This window comes from Anser cygnoides, chromosome 15, assembly GCF_040182565.1.
Source record: "Anser cygnoides isolate HZ-2024a breed goose chromosome 15, Taihu_goose_T2T_genome, whole genome shotgun sequence".
NCBI classification, from domain to species: domain Eukaryota; kingdom Metazoa; phylum Chordata; class Aves; order Anseriformes; family Anatidae; genus Anser; species Anser cygnoides.
The window spans coordinates 1,298,679-1,321,707 of record NC_089887.1 but is presented as its reverse complement, the minus strand read 5'-3'; the positions used below and the strand labels follow the sequence as shown (position 1 = coordinate 1,321,707).

The 23,029-nt window shown below is 60.0% G+C and overlaps 1 protein-coding gene and 1 long non-coding RNA gene across 7 annotated transcripts in view; one reads left to right on the top strand and one right to left on the bottom strand.

The window, feature by feature from the left end:
- Window positions 1–48: 48 nt before the first annotated feature.
- Window positions 49–23,029, top strand: part of GRID2IP (Grid2 interacting protein) — a 35,499-nt gene continuing 12,518 nt past the window's right edge. For 3 of the 6 annotated variants that reach the window (XM_066977859.1, XM_066977858.1, XM_066977857.1), the window contains exons 1-8: window positions 2,653–4,529; window positions 6,791–6,945; window positions 16,181–16,435; window positions 16,897–16,982; window positions 17,300–17,369; window positions 18,270–18,364; window positions 20,014–20,197; window positions 22,619–22,773. In XM_066977859.1, coding sequence (XP_066833960.1) covers window positions 3,786–4,529; window positions 6,791–6,945; window positions 16,181–16,435; window positions 16,897–16,982; window positions 17,300–17,369; window positions 18,270–18,364; window positions 20,014–20,197; window positions 22,619–22,773 — 1,744 coding nt within the window. In that variant the 5' untranslated portion in view covers window positions 2,653–3,785. Of the gene's footprint in view, window positions 571–2,652; window positions 4,530–6,790; window positions 6,946–16,180; window positions 16,436–16,896; window positions 16,983–17,299; window positions 17,370–18,269; window positions 18,365–20,013; window positions 20,198–22,618; window positions 22,807–23,029 lie in introns of those variants that run through there. The other 3 variants (XM_066977861.1, XM_066977862.1, XM_066977860.1) reach the window with 3 other exon arrangements.
- Window positions 18,380–22,624, bottom strand: LOC136786455 (uncharacterized). The gene is made up of 2 exons (XR_010825162.1): window positions 22,232–22,624; window positions 18,380–19,002 (listed from the first exon to the last, which is right to left on the bottom strand). It is a non-coding gene; the product is annotated as an uncharacterized lncRNA (long non-coding RNA).

The window sequence follows — 23,029 nt, the reverse complement described above, 5'->3', positions numbered from 1 at the left end:
CGCTTCGGGGGGGGGGGGCTCGAAGCAAAGCCCGCCCGGCGTCTGCAGGAGCCCCGAGCGCTACATCCCGAGGGGCATCCCCTGGAATCGGGGTGCTGAACGTGCTGCACACGGTGGGGGCGGTTTGTGGCAGCACGGAGGGACACAGAGCGGCACAGGGTGACATGGAGTGACACAGAACACACACAGAGTGACACAGAGGGACAGCACAGAGTGACACAGAGTCACAGGCCCTTAGGGACTGGAAGGCGCCTTGGAAGATCCCCCAGTGCAACCCCCAGTGCCCAGAGTTGGGCCCCGGTGTGCCAGGGGTCAGGAGGTGCTGGCGGTCCGGGGCCGGTCCGTGCCCGCTGCCCGTGAGCTGGAACCATCCCCTGGCCCCGCTCAGGCTGCACACCGCCGCTCACGAGCGGCCTATTGGGTTTCTGCGCCGGGGTAGAGTTTGCCATAGAAACTCGGGCGGCTGCTGCCGCAGGTAACTGATCCAGAAGCTGCGCGGTGCGTTGTGGCTGGGATGACTCTGCCAGCCGATCCTCTGCGTCCCGGGCGGCCGCAGCGCGGGCACCACAGGTAAGCCCTGCAGGGCGCTGGGGGACGTGAAAATAACTCGCTGGGGCAGGAGAGGCTGCAGAAGATGAGGTGGCGTTTCAGGAGGGGATCTTATTTTCCCTGGTAAGTTCTCTGCCAACAACGCACCGAACTCGAGTCTGAGAGGGAATGCAGCCTGCGTTTGCACAGGGGCACAGCTGCCCAAGGACTGGCTGCGGTGCTGGTGTGCAGCCCGGGGCACTGTGCTCCTGCCGGAGGGCACTGTGAAGAAGCCTTTTTTTTTTCCTCCCACTGATTATAGCAAAATTTCTGCTTTGGGCACAGCTATCGACTGGGGACATTCACTGCAACCCTGCAAGTTCGGTGCGAGGCTGTGTTTGTGCGGGGGACACACAGGGTCCGTGCCACGTCTGTGTGCAGCCAGGGCTGGCTGTGCTCGGGGCCGGTGCTGCGTGCGGCTCCATGGCCACCTGAGCTGTGCCGCAGGACAAAACAACAGCAAAGGCTCTAGCAGCAGGCCAAGTCTGAAAGAGGTGAGGTTCATTCCGTTGGAGCGCTGTGAAAGTCAGTCAAAAGCCTCGTCTGATCAAAGTCTGGTCTTCAAGGAAACCCTCTTTTTGTTACCACAGATTTAGGTTGGAGTCCCAGAACTAATTTCTTGCAAGGAGCAACATTTAGTCATTGTTTAAAGCACTCAACTCAGTTAAAAGTCGTGGGAAAGGAAGCAATGACTTCACTTGCTGGGAAAAAAAAAAAAAAAGAACATCCATCACAGCTGTGTCTGCAGCTTTGTCTGTTGGGCAGTTAGCAGCCAAGATCCCCGCTTCCCCGCTGTTTTGTAGCAGGGCGTGTGGTTTCTGCGCCCATTGGGGCGGGCAGCGCACACCTCCCAGCGCCGCGCAGCTCCACGGGGGCCGTGCAGAGCACAGCACGCTGGGGAGGCCGGGGGGAGGCCGGGCCTCCAGTCCCTTGCAGCAGTGACATTGGCAAGGGGACGATCCTCCAGTGCAGAGCACATCCCTGCAGCTCCCTTTCTTAAGGTTTTGCCCACCCCGTGCCCAGGAGCCCAGGTTTCTGGGAGGCTGCTCCCCTCCGGCCCGGTGCCGCGCACCGAGGGGAAGGCAGGGTTGTTGTGTGGTCAGTAATGGGATGTGCCGTCCCCCTGCAGATCCCCACCCCTGCTGGTGCCACAGCAGGACGTGTAATACCCTAAAACCTCTTAGCGTGCTAAGCCCTGGGATCCCTAAGTGCTGAGGAAGCAAAAGAGAAAATCAGAAATAGCAGCTTAAGGGGGAGCTGGTGGGAGCGCGGGGCTGGGCTGCAAAGCGCTCCCTGCTGCGAGGAGCTGGTGGCCCTGCTGTGGAGGGAGCTCTCCCGAGCAGCCACCCCGACGTTAGCCTAGGCCCCGAATCCCTGCAGCATGTCGCGTGTTGCTGGGCAGACGTGCACCGCCAAAGGCTCTGTTTTCCCACCCAAATCTCTGGTGCTGGGGCCAGCTGGGTCTCGGGGCGCTGCGTCCCCGCTGCTTTGCAGAGCCCGTCTTGGGATTTGCCCCTGTGGGTAACGGATTTCCCTCCATGGGCTCTAATCTGTTTTACCTCCCTTCAGGCCCTAATCCCCCCTCAATCTGCAGGCTCAGGCCAGCACTAGGCGCAGCCAGGACCAGCACGGCAAGTCGTCTGTCCGCGGGTCTCTGCGATGGACATGAAGTCGGTTAGGACCGGGGGAACCAGAGGCAAGGCAGCCCTCTCTGCGTGCCTGGCCTTGACCCAGAGCGCCTGGCAGGGCGCAGGGCTGGAGTGAGCAGCTGGGGATGTGGCTTCGGCCGCCTGGTGCAGCAGCCCTGCCCGGGGGCTCCCTGGCTGTACCCCCCACGCTGGCAGCCCGTGGGCTGTCCCCTGGGGCGGCGGCGAGGAGGCAGGAGCTGCGGGAAGGCAGGACGCGCTTCTGCGGGCCATGGAGGAGACCCGAGAACGCCCGGACCCCTTAGCGGGACAGAGCTGCCCCCTGCGAGCGCCCACCAGGCTCGCTGCCATGGATTTCTGTGAGTGCTGTAGCAGTGGGACGCCGAGGTGGGAGGGTGGTGATGGTCGTCGGCTGGAACGTAGTGTTACCATCAGCATCCTGACCGAGGGCAGGGACAGCGGTAGCTGCAGCTGAGCAGTGTTCGGTCCTTTTTCGTACTCCCTGGTGAGGACGGCACTCCTAGTGCCCTTCGTAACGCAGTCTCGAGCAGCTGTTGGTGACCACGGGGCAGGCTGGGGTTATTAATACAGATTTCTGAGGTCGTGCTGTGTTCCCGGCCCATCCCCCTGCTCCTGCTCTCCAGCTGTTCATGTGGCCTCTGCTGAAACAGGACACGAGAAGCATTTCGTTCATCTCTTTGGCCTCCAGTAGGGTATAAAAGCAGCATTTTCAGCACCGCTGAATTTTGGTCAGTGTGGAGAAGATTTCCCAGGTCTCAAAGGAGCAGATAAATGGCTTTCGGTCACTCCAACCAGAGCCCTGCAGCGACACGGCAGTGGAGATGCCTTTGCTGTGCTGGCCTGAGCAGGGACCCTGGGCTGGGTGGGCAGGGAGCAGCGGCGCTGGGTGAGGCACCGGGGGCTGGCACCGGGGGCTGGTACCGAGGGCTGGCACCGGGGGCTGGCTTTGTGCCGTGCCGCTGGGCTGGTCTGCGGCAGGGGCTGCTGCCTGTCGGGAACAGCTGGGCTGCGTGGCTTTGAGTCCTGATCTGAAGAGCACGAAACTGAGGATGCATTGCTGAGGATATGCTTCTGAGTGATTATGAGTCTCCATAGTCCCCCTAAGATAATTTGCCCAGACAAAATAGTTTGGGTTTCAGTTTTGTAAATGCTTAATGTGTGCTAAGTAACACAGGTGGGATAAAGGTGGGAATAAAAAGCATCTTCAGGCAGCTAAGATGAAATGAAGTGAAACACCGCATGCAAATTAATTTAGCGAGTGTCAGCAGACAACGAATGCCCTCACACTCCAGCAGCATCAAAGGGCAGCCAGGAGCGCTGCTTTCCTCTGCTGCGAGTGCACCACGGCCATCAGCTGGGCTCGTCCTGCCCCAGCACAGACTCTGCAGGAGTGTGGGGCTGCTGTGCCGATGTCCCTTTGAGCACGCTTCTCCCACTGCACCCAGAGCAGGTCCTAGCCCATGAATTAACAACAAAGGAGTGCCTTTGAAAATCCTCATCTTTGTATTTCAGGGTGCTGTTGTCACGTTAATGCTAGACACGGGATGTTTTGGCCTTGAAAACATGAAAGCTGTTTTGGAGGAAATACACTGGAAAAGCATCCCTCTGGGGGCATTTCTTCCCTCGAGGCGTGGAGGCACGGCCCAATGCGGCATCTACAGGAGCAAGCACTGGGAACAGAGACGCCCCACAGCTCCGTCTCCCCTTTCTCTTGCAGTTGCAGCCATGCCGGCGACCAACCAGGGCTGGCCGGAGGCGTTCGGGTTCTCCATCGGCGGCCGCGGGCCCTGCTACGTCCTCTGGGTGGAGGAAGGCAGCAGCGCGGCGGCGGCGGGCCTGCGGCCGGGCGACGAGGTGCTGGAGCTGGAGGGGCAGCCCGTCGCCTCGCTGGGCCGCCCGGCGCTGCTGGCGTTGGCCCGGCGCTGCGTCGCGGTGCCCCCCAGCATCGGCGTGCTGTCCCGCCTGCAGCGCGCCGACCTCCCCCCGGGGCCCCGAGGCCGCTTCGGCTTCCAGCTGGCGGGCGGCAGCCCCCCGCGGGTGGCCAGCGTGGCCCCCGGCTCGCCCGCCGCCGCCTGCGGCATCGCGCCCGGGGACCTGGTGCTGGAGGTGGACGGCGTGCCCGTGAGGTGCCCCGCGGCCGCCGCCGCCTTGGTCGCCTCCTGCAGCGGGCGCGCTCTGCGCCTGGGGCTGCTGCGGCCCCAGCGGGACCTCGGGCCCAGCGCCGATGCCGTGCGCCAGGAGAGGAAGCAGAAGGCGCAGGAGTTCAGCAGAAAGGTAAGGCTGGGGCGTGCGGGGGCGCCGGGCACCCCGCCGTGCCTTGGCCATGGGGGCGTGGGGCTGGACGAGTCCGGGCGCTGGGGGTTTGTGCTCCGGGGTTTGTGCCACCCCTGTGCCACTGAAGCTCTTGGGGCTTCAGTGCCAAGAGAAGGGGCCAATAATTCCCCGTGTGTCAGTGATCGCTGGGAGAATAAAGGGGTGCTGCACAGAGCTTTGAGGTCTTCCACGTGCTCGCTCCCTGGGCGCTGTGGGAGCGCAATGCTCGTCGGGTGGGACGCCAGGGGCAGGGCCCTTCCTGCTGCCCGGCTGTCCTGCAGCTCTCCTGCTGTCCTGCAGACTCGCTAGCTCTCATTTTCTTCCAAAGGGAAAACTGTCATCACGATTACATCCTCATCGTGCTCCCAAAGGCTGCCTAGAGGGCAGTTTACCAAACATATCACCTCTTGCTAATTATTAATTTGATCATGGTTGTTTTTTAATCTTTCTAATTTCCATTTCAAAGTAGCCTTTTAAAATACTGTTATGAAAATAACCAAGCTTGTAATTTTTTGATCCCAAGCTAATAAAGGAACAAGGCATTCGTAAAGAGATTTGTGGGTATCGGCCGAATCCCCTCTGTCAGCTTTTAAATGAAAGATTCACAAACAGGTGTTGAGGTTTGGATCATAAGGTAGAGCACCGCGTGTGAAACAGATACCCGCTGATTACAGGAGATTAACGAGTGGAGGAGAGGCTGTTCCACGCCGCCTCCCTCTAGCGAGGCCACATTAATCCACGTAAACGTTTCCCGGCTGATCACAGGGGAGCACTTGCAAAGCACGCGAACCGATGGTGCTGCAGGCACCTTTCCCCTGCCAGCCGCAGCAGCCCCCCGCGGCGGGGACCAGGCTGGCTGTGCTGCGCACACCCCTCAGCAGTGCCCTGCTGCCCCCTCCAGCAGGGCAGGGCCACCGCAGGGCCGCGGTGTCCCCACAGGCGGGGCAGAAGCAGGCGCGGAGCCACGCGTGCTGCCGGAGCGCAGCCGGGATGGCAGGCAGCGTTCCAGAGGGACTCGGTGGCTCAGATGTTTCAAGCAGCTTCATTTGTATGTGATGCGGAAAATATTAGAATTTCGGGGGCGGCTTCCCCCTCATCGCCCTGCAGGCTCTGCTCTGGCAGGTGCCTCTGGTGCAGGCACTGGAGGCAGCACAGGGCAGTACCCAAGTGACACTGTCCACCTGGCATGGGTGAGGGTCAGAGGGGGCTGGGGGCTCGTGTTTCATGTATGCGCTGCTTGCAGGTGACTCACAAGTCTGGGGTACAGAGGTTTTCGTCACCCTCCTACATCCAGCAGGGCTCCTGTTCTGTTAGTGCCTGGGGCAGGATGGGTGGCGCTCCTAAAAGGGCTGGAGCTGAGCTGCCCACACCAAGCATTGCTTGGGGCCATCACCAGAGGTGATGAAGGTGCCCATGGTCTCAGATCGGGTCATTTCCCTTTGCCCCCTGCACGCTCAGGGATGCACTGGGCACGGTGCTGGCACAAGCGGGGGCAGCGCTGCCCCGGTTCCTGCCGCACCCAGCCCCTCAGCCCCAGCCCAGGGGGATCTCAGTGGAAGTGGCCTGGGATCAAGCTAACCAACACACCGCGTTCTTTGTCATCCTTGTGCTGGATCCAAAGACAAAAACGTGCAAAGCCATCCGTGGGGAGGCAGCTGCCGCTACCGCCCCAGATTCGGTAACCTTGAAACGCCGGCTGCTCCGCGGCGCTGTCACACAGCCAGCGGCACCCGGTGCCTGGTGGGGGGGTGGCAGTGCCCCCCGGGGAGCTCCCAAACGGAGCAAGCGCCTGGAAGGAGCGACCCTTCCCCTCCCTCACTGAGCGCCTCTCCCCAGTGGAGCGCTGGGCTCCCAGGGCATCGCCCCTCGGCTCGCTCTGCAGGGGGACACAACCACCGCAGGGGACTGCAATGAGCTCCTCTCCTCCCGCTGCTCCCCCCCACCTGGGAGTTGCTGAGGCCCGTTCCATGGCCGATGCTCACGCCTGAGTCCTCTCTGCCCACGTCCCCACAGCCTCCAAGAGTTACGGGCAGCACCACGGTGGGACCAGAGGCGTGGGCACCTCTCCGTGCACACCGTGGGTGCCCCAGGCTGATCCAGCTGGCCAGCAGGGTGCTGCCCCCAGACAGACCCGTTTCTGCGCTGTCTGTGCCTCTGCACCCACGCTTAACTTCTCTGCTGCTCAGCGCCCCTTCCCCTTTGCTCCTGCTCCTGTGCTGCAGGTGGACGACATCCTGGGGGACCAGCCGGAGCTCAAGGAGAAGGTGTTCACCGTGCTGAAGCAGTACGCGGCGGAACGCAAGGTGGAGTACCTGGCCTCCGCCCTCTGCATGGTCCTCACGCAGGAGTCCCACCAGCACCTCATCGACAGCATCAGGTACGGGCTGCCAGGAGCCCCCGTCCTGCCGCGCTGCTGGTTATCCCCTGGGGTCTGCCTGTCGGTGACGAGCGGCACGGCGCAGGAGCACTCACTGCCCGCGGGACGGGGACACCCCCGGCTGCCCGGCCATCCCCATCCCTGCAGGGAGCAGTGCCCACCGAGTCACCAGCTGCACCCGCCACGCGGGACGTGGCTCATTTTTCTGGATGTCATCTCAAATTAGGTGCAGAATGGCTGGTGATTATGCAGGAGCCGGGCCAGAAAATAAACCAGGCTCTGCAATTAGAGAGCTGCCGGTGGCTGAGGCTCTGCGTGGGGCTGGGGCTGCATAGGGGTGAGCGCTGCCCGCGGGGTCTCAGGCTGTGCACGCTGGCAGTGCTCAGCTCGGGGTCCCCAGCACCCCTTTTCCCCCCTGCAGAAGAGCCGTGGGTGGGCGTGCAGCCGCCGCAGCTGTTCTGCTGCTCTTGTCATGGCCGAGTGGCGCGGGATGGGGCCAGGGCTGGTGCCGGTGCGCGGGCACGTGGTGGGGATTACGGCTAGGCTGAGACGATGGCCATTAGGGAATCAGGTCTCCATCTGGCCCCGCTCCGGGCCCGGCTTTCCAATTCCTGCTTTAATCAGTGGAATTGCAAGATATTACAGTTACCATAACAACGTCCCCGTGCTGGGGTCTCACCGCGCTTGCCGAGGTCCCGCGGTGGGGAGGGTGGGGAGAGCAGGCGGGTGCCGTGGCCCGCAGCGCTCCCTGCTCCCCGAGGCTCTGCCACAGGGGCCCCTCCAGTGCCCAGCACCAGGAGCCCCTCAGCACCCCTCAGTCAGACCCCAGCCGAGGTGGCCCGGCTGTGGGGAGCCTGGCAGAGCCAGGGGTGCCGGGCATTGTCACCTGGGTGGTTATACAGTTGTTTGCTTTTTTTTCCCCCGCAGAGGGAGTTTGAATAACTGTCTAAATTTCTCTCCAGACCCAAGCCCCTCTGCCGGGGGCACAGCCGGTTTCCTCCCGGGGTGTCCCTGACCCAGCGCTCCCAGGAGAGCAGCTGAGAGCACAGCCAGACCCAGTGCTGCCGTCCCCGTCCCCGTGGTGCAGAGCCTGCCCCGCGCCCGCTGCGAGTGGTTAGCGCCGGGGCTGGGGCAGCACGCTCAGGAAATCAGGCAGCTAATCTCGGTTTAATGGAAATGAAATACTTAGCTTACGGAAAAGATTTACCGTCTAATCTTAATGAAATGAATTCAAGGGGAAAAAAAAAAGTTGCTTTGGAAACCAGGTTTCCCAGCTGAGGATGTGCTGGTGGGAGGCACATACAGCTGTGTGTTTGCTGCTCGGGCATAACATGAGCTGCTTAACCCGCAGTCTGTCATCGAACAGGTTTGCTGCTGAGCAAGAGCTTTTAATGCTTTTAATAACTCACCAAAAGGTGGTGAGAGACTCCCATAGGCACTGGATGTGTAGGGCTGTGATTTCATTTGGGTTATTTCCATGGGGCTCAGGACTGGGAAAGGGCTGGGTTGTGGGGCTCAGGTTCAGCCCCCTGGCAGAGCAGCCCCAGGCCCCCGTGGCTGTGCAAAGCCCAATCCTGCCCACGGCTACACCCCGCAAGCAGGGGAGGCAGCGCTGTGCACCCATGCACCGGGACGAGCCCTTCTCACGAGTGTGGGGCAGGCGAGGGCAGTGCCCACCGGCAGGGGCTGGGGAGGGTGCTGGGGGCGATGCCGGGGTCCCCAGCGCTCTGTGCTGGCAGCCCTGGGCTCCGGTGTGTGGTGGTGGCAGTGACAGTGGCAGTGTCCCACTGTGGGTGGCCGTGGGGCCTCTGCCAAGCAGAGCCAGGCAGCCGGCACGTCCCCGTCCACCCCTGTCCTGGTGCTGGCCTGGCTGGATCTTCCCCCTGCACCGGCTGTGTTTAGTTTTGGGCTGCTGCCACTCTCCTCCTTCCCGTGCCCCCCTGCCCAGGCTCCCCCACGCGCTCCCCGCGCGGTGCTGCTGTGCAGCGTAACCCAAGACCCCGGGACTCAGCACAAAGCTCAGAGCTCGCCCTCGCAGGGACCGCGGCTGCAGACAGCGCTCCTCCTCCGGCTGTCCTCGGGCTGGGCTTTTTCGAGTTTTTTTTTTTTTTTCTTTCCATTTAGCTCGAATGGATTCCATCCTATTTGCCCAGAATTAAGCTCCTGCAGATTTTAATTTGCTGACATTTTCTTCATCCGTTTGGTTGTGGATAGCAGGGATAATGCACGTGCTGCGCCAGTTCCTCCCTGCGCTCAGATCCCCTGCCCATATGGTTGGTCCGTGTAGTAAAAGTGCACAATTGTAGTTCTGCTCAAGGATGATGACAAGCAGCAGCGAGGGGGAAAGATGAGCTGTCTCGGGTAAGTAACGAACAGACCGTCCCCGGGACCCGAGGGGGCTGGGAGGGGAATGCTTTTAAAGCAGCTTAATTCTCAGATCTAGCAACCCCCGGCACCGCAAAAACGAGATGTGTGAAAAGTTAATTAACTCTTATTGCATCCGAGCTGCTGCCGCCAGAGGCTCCGTGGGCATCACAACTCTGCCGGCCGGGGGAGAGGGAAATCTCTCGTTTTGTGTGCCTCCATCGCCTGCAAGCGTCAGAGCCAGGGGAGCCGGGGGTTCGGCTGCTCCGCTCCCTGCGTGCGCAGGGCTGCAGCGTGCCGGGAGGGGAAGGGGCAGGTGGGTTATGTGGGGCAGGGGGTCCCGGGGGTGTGCGCCTCGCGGCACTGCTCTTGTTCAGAGATGTCTCCAGCCAGGGCCGAGCTGCGGCTCCGGCAGAGGAATCGCACCGGCTCTGCACCGAGCAGCGCCGAGGGCTTGTCCTGGGGCTCAGGGGACAAAGTGGCCCCGAGTCACTCGGAGGCAAGTGGTACGGACAGAGCCTCGCCTGCGTTTCAGTGAGGCTTAGAGCTTGTGAAACACCGCATACCGGTCCGGTCGCCGTCTCCCTTTGCGCTGTCCCCCAGCACCATCCGTCCCCATGCCGGTGCTGTTTCGGTTCCTGGCAGCGACGTTTGAAACATCTGTTTCAAGCAGATGAACAGCACAACTGCGGGGTGACGGAAATCACACAGATCTCCCCTCTCCCCATTGACCTTTAGTGTTACAAAAGCTTGTGCACTGAACACCAGCGCGGATGCCCCGTGCGCAGGCACCGTCCCATTAACCTGGATTTGATCAGTGGGAGGTGTTAAGGTCCAGGGTGCGTTAATTCAGCGGGAGGCAGCTCTCGGTTTGTTTAGGCTGCTACGTGTTGTCGTGGGTCTCCTTTAGGTCATTCTGTTGTGCTTCACTCTGCTGCAAGGAGAATACAGTGAGCTGTAGTTTGTCACGTCACTTCTTCGGCCGCAGCACGCTGCCTTTGCAACAGCCCCTGCTCGATTTGGGAGCCGAGGCAGGCACCAGACGTGTCCCCGCTGCTGCAGGGGCTGCACGGGGGCTGAGCTGCAGTGAGCGCGCTTGTGATTGCAGCCACTTTTGATCCCTGACAAAGATAAAATCGCTGCCCAACAGGGGTTCTCTTATCACGGGAGAAATTCCACCGCCTTCATTTTAATAATGCTCCAAACAATCTATTTGTCTCAGCTTGTTTTTCACGGCAATAAAATCGCTTGGCATGTCCCCGTATTAAAATGCACCAGCCATCTGTGACTTTCTCTGGATAAGAAATTTCATTTTATCAGGATTTATATAGGATAGATCGCGCTGCTCCCCTGCCTGCCCCCCTCCCCACGTCTCCCTGCCTGCAGGCTTTGGGGAAAGCTTTCCTTCGCGGTGGGGCTGGAAGTGCAGCTCGTGCGAGGCACGGGCGATGCCGAGCCCGCTGCGTCGTGCTGCTGCTGCCAGGCCCTGCTGCCCCGGGCTCTGCGCAGGGCCGCTGCACGGCCGCGTGGGCAGTAGGACGATAATGGAGGAAAAGCAGCTCTGGTTTGCTTCCGTTATAAAAAATCACTAATCTTATAGCCAGACATATGTTAAATGGCCCAAAAAAGGAATTAGGGCAGCAGGAAAAAAAATGTGCCAGCAGTGAAAGCAGTTGGGAGCGAAGTTCCTTTTATTGCAGCTGAGTTCAAATAGGTCATGACCAAAATGCCTCGGTGCAAAATCTGTTATGGGATTAACTTGGTTTGACAAGTCAAGCTACTGCTGTAATGCAGATTTTATCAGCGGAGCCTGCTTTCACACCAACACTGATTTGCAACTTCGATTTTGGAATGCAGTTGCCTGGTCTGAGGGGTTTCTCGTGTCTTAAACATGAGAAACTGCATTTGTCCTGCTGTTCCCACACTGAAGAGCTTACAAAAAAAACCCCACCTCCGTGGTGCAGGCACCAGGCTGGCAGGGGAAGGTGACCAGGGCATGTAGGGGTCCCCGGCCGGGGGCTGAGTGGGCTGGGAAGGCGCTGCGCTGCGGTGGGCTCCGCGTCTGCGCTGCTGGGTGGAGGAGCACCGTCAGTCCTGTTCCATGAGAGCAGCGGGCACCTCTGCAAAACAGCTGCGGCCAGATGAAGGATTACTGAGCCTTCCATTCTGGGGGGTGGGATGGTAGCCCTGCCCGCACGGAGAACCCACTGTGAAAACCAGAGGTCTGCGCCCACCGCCTGCAAGTGCCGCTGGCTCTGCGGCTGTGTCCCCGCGGGGCTGGAGGGCAGCGCGGGGCTGCCGGCACAGCCCTGCCCGTCCCCGCCGTCACACCACGGGACGAGTGCCCAGAGCCCGGCTAAAGTCTGCAGAGGTGTCAGTAGGGGAATCCAGGCAGGGAAAAGCAGATTAGATTTGAGAAGATCTGTGCAGTTCCTTACTGTATGGGTGAAGAGTTTTCTATCACAGAAGGATGTGAAATTTAGCATTGCAGCTTATTATCGGGGCAGAAGTGTTTTTCCAGCTTGGCAGCTGTTTATACGGCATAATTTAGACATAATCCAAATGTAGCTCAGTGTTTTAATCCACCCTGGGATGTGTTTTCTGCACAAGCGAGAGACTCAAGGTCAGGTCTTTGATGGCTGTTTTGGGGCTAAACCATACATTTTTCATTTTTCTTTGCTTTGCTGCCTGGAGATCATGTCTTATTTCTGCAGCTCCGGAAAGCTTCACATCCTCTTTATCAAAAGACAGTGCTGTGTTTAAAGACGGCATTATATAAAAAACAGTTGTGTTTTTTTTTTTTCATCTTCTATCCCTAACGCAATGCGCGGCTGCGTCACCCTGGGGGTGAATGATGGGGGTGAATGATGCCCCGCAGCGCAGGTTTGGGCCCACGATGGCAGAAAGCCGAGGTCGGGTTCTGGCCCTGCTGTCGGTGACCCCACGAGCCAGGGCTGGAGCCGGTGGCCACGGTGGCCGCAGTGGCTCCGCCGTGCGTGAGCATCACCACACCCGCGCAGTTGCTGTTTTCCTTTAAGGTTTCTCACCCATTACAGCAGCATGTAATTTAAACAGAAGCACTTTAGAAGTCAACTAATTAGCACCAGCGAGGCATCCCCCTGGAGTTCGGCGTGGAGCCGTGCCCTCCTTTCTGTGCAGCATCCTTACCAGAGAGTTCCAGCTGGAAATTACAGAGGCTGCAGTTTTAGGGAAAGCAAAAGGCTTCGTAGCCGAATTTCGGGGCAGAGCTGGAGCTGGGGAGAAGGGAAAGCAAAGCAGACATTAGAGCAGAACTGATAAAAAAGGAGGAGGACGCGGTGCGTGGTAACCCCAGCACTGGGAGGCGAGGGCGAGGGCAGGCAGCCCAGGCGCTGCCGGCCGCCCATCTGGCCGCGCTCCCCGCACCGCGGGGTGCCAGGGCAGGGCCCCGCTGGCACCGATCGGCTGCTGGATCCGCGTCGTGGGCGTGAGCTGAGGCTGAATCTCAGCTGCATGAGGAGCTGAAGCGTCTCCCTTTTGTTCCCGCCGCACCTGGACAAATGGGAAAGGACCGGAGTTTCTCTCGGCATTTTCGGTACGTCTCTGCTCTGCTCCTCCGCGTGCGATGCCTGGGGTTAGATTTACCGGGCAGGGCTCGTGCTCCCACGGGCACCCCCACGATGTCTCTGTTGCTGTTCCCCCACGCGTGGTGGGGCACGGCCAGCGAGGGGACCACGGCTGCCAGCATCGCCTTGGCCTGGCCAGATCCTGCTCCCCCATGGCTGTGGTGCGGGGAGCTGGGGGAGTCGGGCAAAGCTCAAGCAAAAATTGGGGCTGGGGAGGTGGGAAGAGCACTGCTGGGTCTGACTTGGCTCCGTGACCGTAGCCCACCAGCAGGCTGCTTTGGGGCGCTGCCTGGTGCCGGGGTGGGAAGGGGCGCGGAGCCGGGAGACCTCGTGGCTGGGCCCCACGGCTGGGCCCCAGGGAGCTGGTGTGAAGTTGTGGGTCCTGCAGACGCGGCACAGCACCAGCGCTGGGCGGCACCCACTGCAGCTTTCCAGGGCAGGGGAGGCCCCTGGGCTGGCGGGGGCAAGAGAAAACCCTTAGCAAGTGCCAGCTGAGGAATGAGGAATATCCGTGAGGAGATAAGCTGCAAATGACCTGTCTGTGAGTTTTGATAAGAGCGGGCAAAGACTGAGATGTGTTGACCACCCTCTGCTGAAGTGAACCTCAGGGTGGAGAGCTGTGACGGGGCAGGGCAGGCGGGCTTCTGCCAGCCGCATTTCCCGGCCCCATGGGAGCATGCAGCAACTCGCAGCGCTCGGGGACCTCTCCTGGCCTGGAAAATGCCCTGGATTCACATTGGTGCTGGTGCAGACTGAGTCCTGTTGAAGAACATGTCCTGGTACTCCACAGAGGAGGGCTGTCAGTGCGCTGGGGCTCTGCAGGGCTGGGGAGTGGGCGCAGGGCCACTGTGCCCAGGGCTGGGAGCTCCTTTCCCATCCCCTCTCCAACAGGGAATGCAGCCAGTGCTGATATGGAGCACACGAGGAAGAGGAGAGGGAGGAAGCCGATGGTGCGAGGCCGGCGTTGCCTGGCTCCCCAGCACAGGCAGCCTGCGGGGCTGCTGGACCGCGGGGTCCCCAGGTGCTCACGGGGAGAGCCCTGCCACAGCATCCCTTCGGGGGGAGAGGGAACCCAGCTGGGTGCTGGGCAGGGCTGATCCCAGGGATGGCCGGACGTGGTGGGGCAGCTGTGGTTTCCCACAAAGTGCCGGGCACCATCCGCCCCGTGCTGGTGCTGGTGCTGGTGTCGGTGTGTGCTGCGTGGGTGCATTGCGCTGGAGCTGCAGCATCAGCCCAGCACCATCCCCTGCGCCGCCTTGTTGCTGCGTTGCTTGTTAAGGACCAGATGTGAGCACACGCAGTTTCTCAGGCCATCCAAAACACTAAAGCACTGCCCTGCAGGTCCCCGAGCAGCGCCGTGGCCATTCTGCACTCCCCGAGGCCACTCTGGAAATTCTCTGCAAAAGGTTTTGCAGGAGGAAAACCATTTGTGTGCTCTAATAGGATTATTTTTACCAGTCATTTTGCTCCTCTCCATTCTAACACGAAGTTTTACTTTGAACACTGAGCCAATCCGTAGAGGAACGCGTCTTTGTGCCTGCTACGAGCCAGCTGTACTTTGCTCCTCAGCTCCTTTCTGTGCGCCCGCAGGTGAAGTAGCCGTCAGTGCAAAGTGGGACAGTCCTGCTGACGGCAGTGGGACCGAGTTAATTTGGCCAACTGAAATGGGAGCGCGCTCGCTGTGCCTGCGAGGGGCCCGGGCCCTTTCCCCGAGGGAGGGGAGCGCAGCCCGGCCCCGCTGCTGCCCGGCACTCGCCTCCTCCCTGCCGCGGGGCCGCAGACGCCTGCGTGCAGCTGGGGGAACGATTCATTAGCAGAGTTTCACTTTTTTCTAGTTGCTGCTTCATCAGAAATTGACTGTGAATTGCACCGATGTGTTACTTGTTTTAAATTATCACCAAACGCTTTGTGTGAGCATGTGTCAGCATCGGGCCCAGTTGCAATCTGCCTGCTCCGGCTCAGCGGGAGGGCACGAGCCGCTGCTTTGAGCTCTGCCTGTCCTCAGGAGGCAAACGGAGACGTCCTGGTCCTGGGAGGCTTGGGCTGGGAGGTCTGCTCTCCTCCAGCTTCGTCCAGGCTTTCAGGTTCCTGTGGAGGAGACGCCCAGGAGCCTCTCAGGAGCCCCCCAGTAGCACACAGCCGGCCACGGTGCTCAGCAGCAGCCTGCCCGCGGCCCTGCCACCCCCTCTGCGAAACGTGCCCCCGGCGCCTGGCGGCGACACCCGCCGCGGGTGCCAGGCCTGCTGTTAGCGCGCGGAGGTGAGGAGCGGTAACGAGGCGCACGAGGCGGTGTCTGGCGAGCGAGCGCAGCTGCGGCAGCGAGCCGCGGCCCGGGCGTAGCGCGCGGAGTTGCTATAGAAACACCAGGAGATAACACCTCCTCGAGGAGCCCCTAAATGTGCAAACGGAAAGGGTGGGAGGAGGTGAACGAGGTGTCGGTGTTCTGCGGCTGTGATGGCAAGAGGAAAAAAAAAAGAGAAAGGAAAAGCGTCTCCCCCGTCGCACCAAGCACGGGAGGAGTGCCACAGCCCGGAGTGAAAGCCGCGGGGCTCTCAGCAGAGGGCCTGGGCAGGAGACGGGCAGCTGCACCGTATGGGTCCTGGTGGGTCCTGGTGAAGAGGCTGGGTCTGGAGGAGCTGTTCTGGGGGCTCTTGTGCAGGGCTTGTCTGCCTGGACAGCAGGGACAGGGAGAGGACCCAGAGGAGGGCAAAGAGTCTCATCCTGCTTTTGCTAACACCGCCTGTCCCGTCCCCTCCAAACACTGCTCCGAGCCACAGCCCTCAGCAGCAGCGACGTTTGCAGCAGGACAGGCTCCACAGAGTGAGGTTTTCCCCCACAGGGCTGGCTCCTGGGCTGCTGTTAGGGGAAAAGCAGTTAATTTAAGGCTTGAGCAGAACCCTGTCATTGGCATACCAGGGCCAGTGGCTGAAGAGGTCTGGGATGGGACACAAGGAGAAACAGAGCTGTTTGAATTGGTCTCTGCAAGTGGAGGGCTCTGAATTCCTCACCCTGATGGAGCCATGCATGGGACAGAGCAGGAGATGCAGCCAGCATCCCTGGTGTCCCCAGGGTTCCCTCTGTTCCTGACATCCCCGGTGTCCCCAGCCCGGTGCCCTGGTGCTCACAGCTCCCGCATGAGACTGACAGCACACGAGGGGCTGGTGCTGCTCTGGCCTCTCCTTTCCCTGATACAGCTGGATCCAGAGCTCTGTGCCACGGCCACCTCGACCCCGACCCTCACCGCCCTCCCTTGTCCTGTCTGCCAGGATTTTCATCCCCAAGAAGCACCGGCAGCGCTTCGACGAGGTGGTGTCGCAGAGCCTGATCAGCAAGCTGTGCCGCTCCAAGAGCCAGCAGCACAGCAACCGGCTGCGGCGCAGCCGGAGCGAGGACCACCAGGAGCGGCTCCTCGTGTCCACCCGCGCCAGCTCCGTGCCCCGCAGCCACGAGGAGGCCAGCAGGAGCCTGCGGAAAAGCACCTCGCTCATCACCAGCAATGTGGCCTCGGGGGCTGCCCGCAGGTAACGCCTCCCCTGGCTGCCCTCGAGCTCACAGCACTCACAAGCTGGGATGGTGGTGTGCTGGGAGGGATGCAGGATACCTGGCCACGCTGGATGCAGGATGCTCGGCCCTGCTGATGGGCCACGATGCCCAGGCGCACAGCAGGCCGTGTCACCCTGCCCCAGCGGTGTCTGGGTGCCAGCAGCAGCAGGAGGGAAGGACACACTGGTGCGCAGGGGATTAACCCACTTCCCGCTGCCCATATGGCCAGAGCTCAGCAGCCCCGGAGCACCCAGCTGCCCTGGTGGTGCCCTGCTCTGTTCCCAGCCCCAGACAGATGGAGCAGGACGGGGTCTGTCAGCAGAGCCGGGGAATCCTCCCAGGAAGGGTCCAGGAAAGGGGGCTCTGGTGGGGCTGAGGAAGGAAACAAGAACTGAATGCTTGTCAGGCTCTGATGTCTCATTTGCTTTTTCACCTGCAGAACAGTGCGGGTTTATAAAGGCAACAAAAGCTTTGGCTTCACGTTACGTGGACATGCACCAGTGTGGATCGAGTCTGTTCTGCCAGGTAGGAAAAGCTGCCCGCCTCAGGAGTCAGACCTCTCTCTGGTCCGAATGTGAAATTTTAAGTGTTTGTTGTTTGCTAGAAATAGCAAGAGGGACTTCGACAAGGCTTAGTGATGGAGTCTCCCAGGTTGAATAATTAATAACTTTGGTGGGATTTATCTTGGTTTTACGCACTCCCTGTTTTGAAAGGTAGAAGGCATATTTAGTGAACAGTCTGAAACCACACCTGCTTTTGAGTACAAGCTGGGTGCTGGCATCACTGAGCCCGGTGGGCAGGGGCCCGTCAGCTGAAGCCCCTCTCCTTCCCTCCACATGCAGGGAGCCCAGCTGAGAAGGCTGTGCTCAAAGCCGGAGACCGAATCCTGTTTCTCAATGGCCTGGACATGAGGTAAGAGGCTCCTTAAAGCCCCTGGGATCAGGGGGGCCCTGGGCAGCGGCAGGGGGCCAGCACGGTTGTGTTCCTTGTTCACCTTTGTGCAGAGACCAGAGCTGGGTGTCCGTGAGAGCTGGCTGTTGGGGCATGAGGGTTTTTGCCCCATATGGACATCTCCTGTAATATTCTCTTATAAAACTGGCTCTAAGAGGAGTACTTCAGCTCGAGCCCTGCTGTTCCTTGTACTTCACCAGTGCAGTGGCAGCAGCCCATATTTCATCAGCTTGGACTTTCTGCACAAAAAGCAAGAGCAAAGGGTTAGAACAGGCTACGTGATAAGAGAGAGAGATGAATATTTAAAGGTTAAACATCTGATGCTTCTTCTGTCAGTGCTTCAGTTCTCACATTTCGGCTGATCCAGCAAACTGCTGGCTGATGCAGCACTGCCAGAAAACAGAGGAAACCCAGCTGAAGATTGTCCTCTGAGCCCACATTTTGGCAGGCCCTGTCCCAGGTCAGCCCGTGCCCTTCCCACGCAGCCCGGCCTGCCTACAGACGTGCATTTCACACCCACCTTGCATTTACTCTCCACACAGAACAGGGACAGGCAGACAGACCACAGCACTACCATTTAAATGGACAGTTATCTGCTGGGTCTGAGCCTAGCTTAAAGCTGGCTTCATGTAGCACAACAGCTCCGTGGGGCGCTCACACGCGCTGACTCCTTGCTGTGGGTACACCCAGGGTGTCACGGCGTGATTCACACTGCCCCGTCTGATCAGCACAGGGGGAGCCAGGCAAGGATGGAGAGTCCAGGGAGACTGCAGCCAGGGCAGCAGGGGCTCCGAGCAGCCAGCCGGGGCTGTTTGCCAGACAGAGGAGGGCAGCTCTGACCAGCTCCCCTGTGCCCTGCAGGAGCTGCTCCCACGACAAGGTGGTGTCGATGCTGCAGGGCAGCGGGGCGATGCCCACCTTGGTGGTGGAAGAGGGGATCGTCAACTTCTCCAACGGTAAGCGTGCCGGCCAGGAGGGGCGCGGAGTTAACGGGAATCCCAAATCCGAGGGCTCCCACATTGCCATGTCAGGAGGGAAGCACCACACACCCTCATGGGCTCAGCACGCTGCAGGCACTGCCTCCAGCCGAACGCTGCTCCTCCTGCCGGGGCAGGCGGCTGCTGGCTTTCTGGGGTCAGGCTCAATCCCCAGCCTGGCTGCTGCCCAGAAGGCTCAGTGTACTGTGAGATCGTCCTTGACAGCCCTGTCCAGCGTCCTCCACATGCAGTCTGTGCTGTGTACTTGACCGAAGTAATCCAACCCTGTGCATCCATGGTCGCTGTGCAAATATCGCGGTTGTGCACGGACTGTGCTGTTCAGAAGAACTGCTGCTGCTATGAATAATTTAGCTCACTGCTGGTGAGCGTGTCAGCAGGAGGAGGGTATCTGGGGTGATGTGGGTATTTGTCAGTGATTTCAGCACCACAGCTCAGCGTGGGGCTTGCTGCAGTGTTTCCAAAGCAGGGTCAGTGCATTATTGGGGTGCTGCTCTGCAGTGCAGGAGTTAGTGAGTGGCTCGTCCAGCCAGAGCAGTGACAGACTCCCCCGAGCTCCACGTTGGCAGCCCTGTGCTACCAACCTGATTGCACATACCCTAGAAACAAAAGCAAGATCTTCACTGCTCATCAGGAGGGCCAGGGGCACTCAAAACCCCTTGAAAAAAAATGGGATGGGATTTCTGCCCCCAGAGCCCTGGCCACATTCCCACGTTTGAGCACATCCCAGGGCTCGGGGCCAGGTCCCTCTCCCAGCTGGGACCATCGCCCCACACTGCTCCAGGCTCAGCACATGAAATGCACAGCAAAGCAAGCGGCCTCCCCTTCCTCAGCTTGCTTGCAGGTAACTCTTGACTGGTGCAGCCCCTGAAGGCAGTGATTATCGTAAAGTGCTTTGAAGTTTGAGCACAGGCTTTGGAGAGCAAGAGAAGGAATGCTACCCATGTTCCCAGACAAGTGCAGAAGCAGCCTGACCAAAGAGCAGCCCAGGCAGAACATCCCCGCCCGTCCGCAGCAGGTTACTGGGCCTGCTGGCACAGCCAGGAGCTCAGGAGCAGCCAGCCCAGCTCCCCGTGGCTCAGGACAAAGGCAAGGGCAGCCCCAGCTCCAAGCTGGCCAGAAAGCAGCCTTTTATCAGCCATCCAGAGACCAAAAATCTGTTTGATTCCCCCCCCCGCCCCCACCTCCCTGGTGCAGCAATGTGTGCGCCCGCACATCAGGCTGTGTATGTCCATGGAGTGAGGTGCTCATGCTCTGAGGTCTCCCTTATCAGAGAGATCTTACCTGGAAAACCAGGAGGTGGAGCCGGGTGTGAGTGGTCTGGGGGCAGGCATCAGCCTGAAAGACCCCAGCAAGACCAAAGGCACCCCGCAGGGCCCAGCTGCTGCATTCACCAGGGGGGCCACAGGCCAGGGCACCCAGAGGCAGGTTGCAGCCCTGTGGCTCCACAACCTGCGTGGTTTTCCAGGCCCCCCAAGAGGCACAAGCCAGCCCCAGCCACACTGTTCTCACTCCTGCCCAGCAGACAGGGCTGCTGCAGGGCAAGCCCCGTAGCCCCAGTCCAGCCCCTTTCTGTTGAACTTTCTTTTCTCTCTACCTGCGCCTTGCAGACTCTGACTCTGCTGAGTCCCCGACCGCCTCCTCCGCGCTCACCTCCCTGCAGTGGGTTGCAGAGATACTCCCCTCTAGCATCAAGATACAAGGGAGGACCTTCCACCAGCAGCTGGAACACCTGCTCACTCCACCTGAGCGCTATACCATCTGCAAAGCCCTGGAAAGCTTCTTCCAACATCGGTAACTCGTCAGCAGCCCCACTCCTCTAACACTGCCAACTGGACCAGTAGCGATGCCCATGTCAGGGTCAGCCCCGAAGCAGGAGCAGACCTCAGCCTCACGGGCTGTCAGCAGCGAGCTCTGATCCCTTTCTCCAGCTGTGCGTTTCCCTCAGGGAAAGAGCTGAGGCACAAGCCCATCTCTCGCCAGGTGTCCTGGCGGTCAGACATTAGCTTTGGAGGTCAGTTCCATCTCCTTCCCCCCCCGCCGTAAGGTGACCTTGTGTCCCACAGCACAGGCTCTCTTGCTGCCTCTGGCAGTAATCTCACCACGCTCCATTCCCGACTCCTCGCTCTTTCCAGCATTTTGTCTGCAGCAGGACAGCTGCACAGCCCTCATCCTGTAGCTGCACACGTCCTCCTCGCCCTGCTGCGGGGCTAAAACCCATCCCTGGGCAGCACCTAGACTTGCCGTAGTGACCTTGTTTTCTGCCCTTGGTCTTTAACCTTCCCACACAGCAGTGCAGAAGCCACTGCTCAGGGTGCTGGGAGGTGCTCACTGCCCCCTTCCACAGCTGCTGCCCCAACCGAGCCGTGCTGCCCAGCTGCTCCCCGGAGCCCAGGTCCCACCACAGGCTGGGGATGCACCAGGCAGAGCCAGGCAGGCTCCTGCTGCCTTCATGCAGCACTCTGCTTTATAAAGACAGATAAGGATCTGAATCCTCAGTTTTACAGGGAAACACAACAAACCCCTCTGTATTTAGGTCACTGACAGTAATAGACAAACTCCCAGCAGCAGCTCTAGGGCTGCACCACCACGATGCGACCAGAGCCTTGTGCTGCCCACGAACCTGCAGGTGCTGAGGGAGGCACAGCTGCTTGAACCCCCCACCAGCAGCTGAGCAAACCCTCCTGAGGCCCTGCAGTCACTGCCTCTGCCACAATAAAGCAGAAGTCATTGCTGTGAGCTCTCCTGAGACCACTCTGCTTCTGCGGGATTCCCCCAGCGGGCATTTGGGTGAGAACAGCTGCTGCAGGACGAGGCACCAGCCCCTGGGGTCTGCAGCTGGGAAACACAGACCCGAGCTGAGCAGGGCTCTGCAGGTTGGGAACTGGAGTCCTGCAAACAGAGCCAGGCAGCTCCCTCTCAGCAGGGCTGTTTCTGGGGCCATCGCCTTCACCTGCCCCAGGGCTGCACGAGGGGCATGGGAACCCCTCTCCTCCTGAGCTTGTCTCACCTCTAGCTGCCCCATTTCATGATAATTCATCATCAGCTAATCGTGTGCCTGCCCCAGGGTGAACCAGCTGTGACCTGTAGCTGCTCTGAGAAGGGCAGAAGTCCCAAATATTAAGTTCATGTTGCCTGCAGGCTCAGCAAGCAGATAGCAGCATTTCCCAGCTGTGAGCACAGGAGGGAGCAGGACACCCACAGCTGGGTTTTGGCCAGCTTACACACTGCAAGCCAGCTCGCCCTGTCCACAAACCAGGAGAACAGCAAGTTCAGAGGGCACAGCAGTTTCTGCCCCTGCAGCACCTCCAAAATACCAACCTCTGAGCAGGAAACAGGCTTCTGGCAGCCAGGAGCTGAGCCCAGCTCCACAGAAAAGGCAGAGTAGTGCAGAGCTGGAGAGCAGCTCAGCAAATGACCCCTTTCACCCCTCAGCTCTCCCTCACAGACCTGGTCCCTGCTCATTAGGGGGCAGGGACACTCCACTTGGTTAACATCAAGACAACAGATCTGTTCTAAATACAAGGTCTCCTTCCAGTTCTTCATAGGAAATTCTTACTATTGCTTCTACAAGCAGGATGCAGTAGTCGCAGGAAGCTTTGACCTCAGATCACCACCTCAGCTTCTCAGCAGAGGAGCAGCCTGACCTCAGCTCTCAGAAGGCAGTTCTTCCTGAGACACCCCTCCTTCCCTGGGCTGCCTCATCCTCCTCCCTGAATCGGGTGCTCAGCCCTGTCATTCTCAACAGCCCTTCCACCACCTCCACCCACCACAGAGCTACGTGAAGCAGAGCCTTCAGCCCAGCCCTTGTGTCCGGTGTGCTTCTACCTGAGCCTGCTTGCTGCCATCAGCACCTTGGGCCTTGCCAGAGCATCTCTGCCTTCTGGTGCTCCTTCAGCCAGCTCCCCCAGAGCCCAGCCTGCCTCGTGAACCAGGTTTTATAGCCTGGCTGCCAGGTGCTGCTGGGCCCAGGAGATCACTCTGTGCATTAGCACCACCTGCACAGCTCCAGGTCTCTGACATCTCGCCCTGAAGGGCTGGGTCCCTTGCTGGCAGCCTGGCAGCTCTGCGTGTAGCTGACCTGGTGTGCTTGCACCGAGGGCTCAGGCAAGCCGAGACGCAGGCAGAGGCAGGACGGGAAGCACAAAGCTGTGTGATGGGGCTGTGCAGCTCAGGACGTGCTCACTGCCTAGCCCTCTCTTTCCAATTTTGCAGGAATATTGACACTCTTATTGTGGATGTGTACCCGGTGCTAGACACACCAGCCAAGCAAGTCATTTGGCAGTTTATCTACCAGCTGCTGACGTACGAAGAGCAGGAGCACTGCCAGCAAAAGATTGCCAGGTTTCTTGGTTACAAGTCCTTGGCAGGTGAGAGGAAAGCCCGCGCTCCGGCAGGGATGCGCCGAGTCTCGCAGGCCCCCAGGGAGCTTGGTGCTGCCCCTTGCTGCCCCTGTGCAGAGCGTGTCTCCGGCTTCTGGCACCGATGAGGGTTTGATCTGTAACCATCAGGCTGAGGGCTGAGAGGAGAGGTGGTGCTGGTGCAGTAGCAGAGGTTGTCTGTGGCAGCAAAGGGCTTCAGAAGCTGCTCAGGAGGTTGGAGGTTAGGAAGGAAATGGATGGTCGA